General features: G+C 45.3%; 1 protein-coding gene across 1 annotated transcript; it reads left to right on the top strand.

Annotated features, from left to right (window-relative positions):
* The first annotated feature begins 252 nt into the window (after positions 1-252).
* rtn4rl2a (reticulon 4 receptor-like 2 a) lies at positions 253-5,083 on the top strand. The gene is given in 6 exon segments (XM_047574772.1): positions 253-274; positions 277-339; positions 342-449; positions 1,067-1,293; positions 1,420-1,653; positions 1,849-5,083. Coding segments are annotated over 6 exon segments (1,515 nt in total). The 3' UTR covers positions 2,710-5,083.
* The last annotated feature ends 917 nt before the right edge of the window (positions 5,084-6,000 follow it).

Genomic DNA, 6,000 nt, shown 5'->3' with positions numbered 1-6,000 from the left:
TCCCTCCACTGTTTCTACTTTCATTCTTCAGCCCTCCCTTCCCCGTATTCCTATGTGCGTCGAGAAAGTCTCCTCCTCTAACAGAGTATGAGCGCACGTCTCCAACCAGCTTTTACGCGCGTACAAGGCTTCCAAGAGAATCCCCTATGGTCGGCCCCTCCCCTTTCCGTTTCTTACCGCCCTCACTCATTCATGACCCCGATCAGTGACGTAGGAGATTCCGCGGTGCCCACTGCCGTAGGCAATATCGGGATGATGGAGTATAAATGGGACACTGTAGCCATCACCAGGCACACTCTCAGTCGCTCCGACTCGGGAACCAGGGCATCAGCGGAGATAGCAGGCTTTACTTCTACGTCTTAGGCTAACTCGCTTTGGGCTTTGGTTCAGGATGGAAACCTCTCCTATTTCTCGGAGCCGACGATGCTCCATCATGCGCAACTGCAAAAGTAAGTTTCCTTCTTTTCCTTCTTCTTTGTGTCTTTGGTTTTTGATACCCAAAATGAGACGATTGATAATGTTTTTCATTGGAACTTCTGCAACGTTATATGCCTTTATCCATCTATAAGCGATGGCAGTACTTTGATTCACATTAAATGGATACATGGATGGTTGATACGAAATAGAAATGAAAGTTGGAAGTTTTTAAAAGACGCTTGTTTCACGATTTATTAACTCGGAGTTGCATGTGCAGTATGTCAAGGAATATGTTAAAACTTATTTTTCCACGCTGATAATTCACTGCTACGTTTTGATTGGACGCGTTTGTGATAATGCTGTGCGTAATGGCCAGCGCAAGTGCAGTGCTGTAAACTTCACATACTGTGGATGCAGTTGTCCTTCCGGTTATAATAGATGTGAATTCGGCTAAAATACAACAGCACTGATGCAACAATAGCAGAACTGATCAAACATTGTTTTATTTTAAAAAAAATATGAAACAGAACAAGCTCAAATATTTACCCGTTTGGATGCCGCATGCTGTTGTACTGAGTGATACGTGATGATTTTAGCACCATGGCCAGCTCCGGCTCACTTCTCTCCCCTCCTCCCTACTCTTTTCCAGGCGGTCTCTCCCTCTGGCTGGTGGTGTGGCTGGTCCTCGGCAAGCCAAGTCCGGCATCGGCATGCCCGCACCTGTGCGTGTGCTACCCGACGCCCATGACTGTGAGCTGCCAGGCGCAGAACTTCACCGCCGTCCCAGTAGGAGTGCCCTATGAGTCGCAGCGCGTATTCCTCCAGAACAACCGGATCACGGAGCTTAGAGTTGGCTCTTTTGGCTTCGGAACTCAGGTAAGAGATATGGAGAAAAAGATGTCTCTGTTTTCTTGTATCGCACATGTTAAAATCAGATAATACTAAAATCATGCTTCACAATTTCATTTGCCGAATTAATTTTTTTGTTTTTACCTCTATCAGGTTCTGTGGCTGTTCTCCAACAACATCACATGGATTGAGGCAGGGGCCTTCAGTGAGCTGAGGGACTTGGAGGAGTTGGACCTCGGGGACAACCCTAACCTTCATAGACTGGAAGGGGGAGCCTTCCGGGGACTCGAGAAACTCCAGAGCCTCCACATGCACCGCTGCCGGCTCACTGCCCTGCCCCATGACATCTTTCACAAGCTGTACAGCCTGCAGTTTCTTTACCTGCAGGTAGGGGCGCTGGAAAACCATACAAATACACAGACAACTCTGACACACAGTTGCATAGCTCCACACACATACAGCCACCCACACGTTCCTTCACTTACAGACTTACAGCATCACTAGTCCGTTACAAAGATTACACATCAAATATATTGTGTTTGATATTCTCATGCTAACTGCTTCTATTTTTTTCCTTTTCAGGAGAATAATATCCACTTCTTGCAGGATGACATCTTTTCTGACCTCATTAACTTGAGTCAGCTGTTCCTGCATGGCAACCGTATCCGCACCCTTTCAGAGAACGTGTTCCGTGGCTTGGTCAACCTCGATCGCCTTCTCCTGCACGACAACCGCGTAAGGCAGGTGAACCGTCGCGCCTTCCGCGACCTCGGCCGCCTGACCATGCTCTTCCTGTTCAACAACTCCCTGGCTGAGCTGCACAGCCAGACCCTGAGAGATACCCAGGGCATCGAGTTCCTCCGCCTCAATGCCAACCCTTGGTCCTGCGGCTGTGAGGCCCGTGCCCTGTGGGAGTGGTTCCGTGAGGCCCGTGTCTCCTCATCTGAGGTGATCTGTGCATCCCCTTCCACCCGCCGTGGTCAGGACCTCCGCTTCCTTCGTGAGATGGATTTCGCCCTCTGCCCCCTGCCCGACCCTGGCTCCATTGCTGGCTCCACCACGACCACCTTCAGCACCAAGACCCGCTGGTGGTTCCACAAGAACAAGCCCCAGTCATCGACAAAAGGCATCTTCGAAAAGGCCTCAGAGACTGTCAAAGCTGGTTTGTACGGGAAAGGCCCATCTACAACCACCTCAGTAGTCAAGTACGAGCTGGGAGAGGAAGAGTTGGCGCTGCCCAAGCTTGATCCAGAAGAGTACTGGGCAAACTATGGCAATGAGGACTCAGGTGTGACTCTGCGGTGCTTTGAACTCGAGTGTCCACCTGATTTTGACATGCCTCCCTCCTCCTCCTCTTCCAGACTCTCCTCGGCCTCTTTCCTTTCGCTACTAGCCCTTTCAGTTGTCACCCTCTGCCTCAACCTCCACCTGCTATTTGGCTGAATTTTGGCTCTTAGTACCCCACCCCTTTTCCCTTCCAGCCTGTTTTAAAGGCTGCTGGGACCCCTGTTAGACTCTCTACACCCCCTTTGCCCACTCTGCTGTAAGCAAATCCTCAAGGCACAGCAAGGGAGATAGGGGGGCGGTTAGATTTAAAATCTACCACACAGGGCTTAACACTTTTCAGAGCTGCTAAGCTCATTTATATCTACAGTGCTCTACAGGTGTAGCTTTCTATGTCTTACCTGTAGGATGTCATGTTATCATTCCCTGCAATCAGGGTTACGAGGGCTGAGTCCATCTCTAATATGAACACAATTTGATAGCAGTTGTGAACGATGTTGTCAATTTGTCACCTCGACTTTGTGCTATTAGTGCATCCGATTAACTGGTTGCTACAAATACTACAATTACTGTTAGAATCCGTGCACAGTAATGACTATACTGTAACCACTTAAAGTGTCATGTAAATAGGTATGTATTTTGTGATATCTGTGGATAGGCGCAATCACTTTCATCTTGATCCACAAAAACTGTGAAAGCTTGAGCTTCTACAAGACAGAGCACTATGCATAGCGAGGACGAGGGTTTACCGAGGGAGAGAGAGAGAGAGAGAGAGCGAAAGACGAGAGGAAAACATACTGTGAAGCTGAGAAGGAGAGAAAGGAAAGGAAAAAATGGAAAATCGAGGGGAAAAAAAAGAAAGGGCGTCAAGGAAGATGACAGCGACAGCGACAGGAGGCACTGTGAAGAAACAGGGCTAGAACGGAGAAGAGAATAAGAGAGAAAGCTAGAGACGAGTGTTCATGCAGCAATAAGAAGCAGAGAACAGCGAGACAAGGGAAGGACAGTGCTGGCAGTAGAAGCAACAATCTGCAGGAGAGTAAGTAATAAATCTACTCATCAGTAGTTGTTTCGTCCATCAAACTCACATCCATCCCCCATTATCTGTAAATACAGTGTTGTTTTGCGACAACCACAGAGAACGAATGCTTCCTGTCAGGAAGCCAGAGATTTTGCTTTTTGGATGTCTTTCTGTGACATATTGATATAATGTGTGATGATTGTTGACTTGGATGCAGATGAGACCTTGATAAAAAAAGATACACTGAAACTTTCCCGAATTATACTTTTCTTTGTGGCAGAATGTGTTTTAAATGAAGGGGTTTCAAAGTGCTCTACAAATTTAGGACAAAATGTGTCAAGAACCCAAACAAAAATCAAACCAAAAAGCAACAGATTGCGCCCGTGTGACTGAACTATGACTGACTAATGTGACTACAGTAGACCGGCCACGAAGGACTGGCCACATGGAAAGACTCTGCCACCGACGGGCATCTGTGTGCTTGTGTGGATGAATGGATTCACAAGTTGGCAATGTTGCAAAAGGCAAATACGTCACTAGATTTATCACTTCTCTGACTCAACAATGGGCATTGCCAAATGGACAGACGATGTGCAAATTGGCTGCTTTGTAAATACACTAAGAGAGCAATGAGGGAGTCCACAGCCAAACAGAGCAAGAGATAAATTAAGACTGACAAGACTGATGTGCAGACAAACTCATGTCAAGAGACAGAGGAATGGCTTTATTAGTCAAACCTATAGTCAATGCTGAGGCGGCAAAAGTCAGGACAAAAAAAAAAGCAGGGGAAGGAGGAAGTGGCCAAACATAGGCATGCACTCAATATCCTTTACAAGTGTTTGTTAAGACGGATGTGTCTTAAAAGCAGATTTCCATATAACACTCTTCACGTAAACCTGTTTGATTTTTTCCCCTCACAGTTGGCTTCTTTATTTCACAGTTTCCCTGAAGCTCTTTCTGACTCTCAGGGACACAGAAAGGTGTGGAGAAGAAGACCTCTAGCTCTAATAGAGATGACTAGGGCAAGGCCAACATGTGGGAGGGAAAGAGTGGGAGGTAATCTTAGTGACACACACAGATACTATGAAAAAGATGCTTCGCCTTCAAAAGGGTTCTCTTCTGGCTGAGAGCAGTTGCAGTAAATAACCACCTTCTGGGACAATTTTGCCAGCAGAGATCTTTATTTAGAGTGACACGGGAAAGATTCAGTGTCATCTTGTTTGTTTGGTCTCATCACGTCTTATGGAGGAGGTCAAACTGAGCAAGGGTGCTCTTCAGTGGCCATGACAGTGAGGTCACTGTCAGACGACCAAAGTGCCAGTTATACCATTAATCCCACTTTCTTTGTTTAGTCTCTCAGACTGCATGTTCTCTGTTTTATAACTCAGAAAGAAATACTAATTCTTTACGATGGATTGGCTGATTTGTTATTTATTTTTATTGTAAAAGAAAAAATATGTTCTCGAAAGGTGCAGCAAAAAGAAAGAATAAATTCCTACTTGTTTAACAAAGTGTTTTTCTGTGTGGGCCTTTTATTCTGTGTTTTGGCAACTGTCCACCCGAAGCAGTTAAAAAGCACTTACAGGCATACCCACGCACGCACGTGGACACACAGACACACACGTCTTCCAGGCGGTGGTCCAGTTTTTTTACTCTTCAAGAGGGAAAAGGGTTGGAAAAAGACGGAACAGGAAATGTGGAGGTGGGGAATCGTCATTGAAGGACAGTCTCCCATGGGGATGGGAGTCTTGAAAATGAGTTTATTAATGCTGGAGGATTGTGAGGAGGATCAGGCGTCGTATGCTACACAAGCTGACACAGGTTCAGCGGACAGGTCCATGCACTCAAGTACATCAGAGTCCACTTTTATCAGAATATAAGTCTGGTAACATATCAGGATTTCATTATTGGGTGGAACTGAAAAAAAAAAAAAATACTGAAAAAATTATATATTGATTTTTCAGGCTCATACGTGTCTGTAACTTTTCATAAAACCTATCACCAAAGAAAATTACAGAGAAAGAATTTATCTCTCAAGGTTGGTGTTGGGTTTCCTTGGGGTCCAGACACAGAAACATGGCCTCAGATCAGCCTTTCTATTTTTGCATTAGTTGTGTCAGATATTTTGTCAAATTATTACATATTAAATTCACTGCGACTGAAAGGAACGTTATCAACAGATGGGATCTCTACTGACAACGTCTTAATGATGCTAACATTTGGATGAGATGCACATGTATTTGTTTTTAAATCTACAGTTATTACTATATGAACATGCAACAGGCTATTAATCTCTGCTCTCTGCTCTCTGTTCTCTTCCAACCACACCGGCTGCAACGAGTTACAACATAAGTGAATGGGGACAAAAGCCACAGTCACTCAGTAAAAAAAAAAAAAAAAAAAAAAAAAGTAATGAAATTCCCATGAGG

This window comes from Mugil cephalus, chromosome 2, assembly GCF_022458985.1.
Source record: "Mugil cephalus isolate CIBA_MC_2020 chromosome 2, CIBA_Mcephalus_1.1, whole genome shotgun sequence".
NCBI lineage: Eukaryota > Metazoa > Chordata > Actinopteri > Mugiliformes > Mugilidae > Mugil > Mugil cephalus.
Note: the sequence above shows the minus strand (reverse complement) of the source record. Positions and strands in the feature narration are given on the sequence as shown.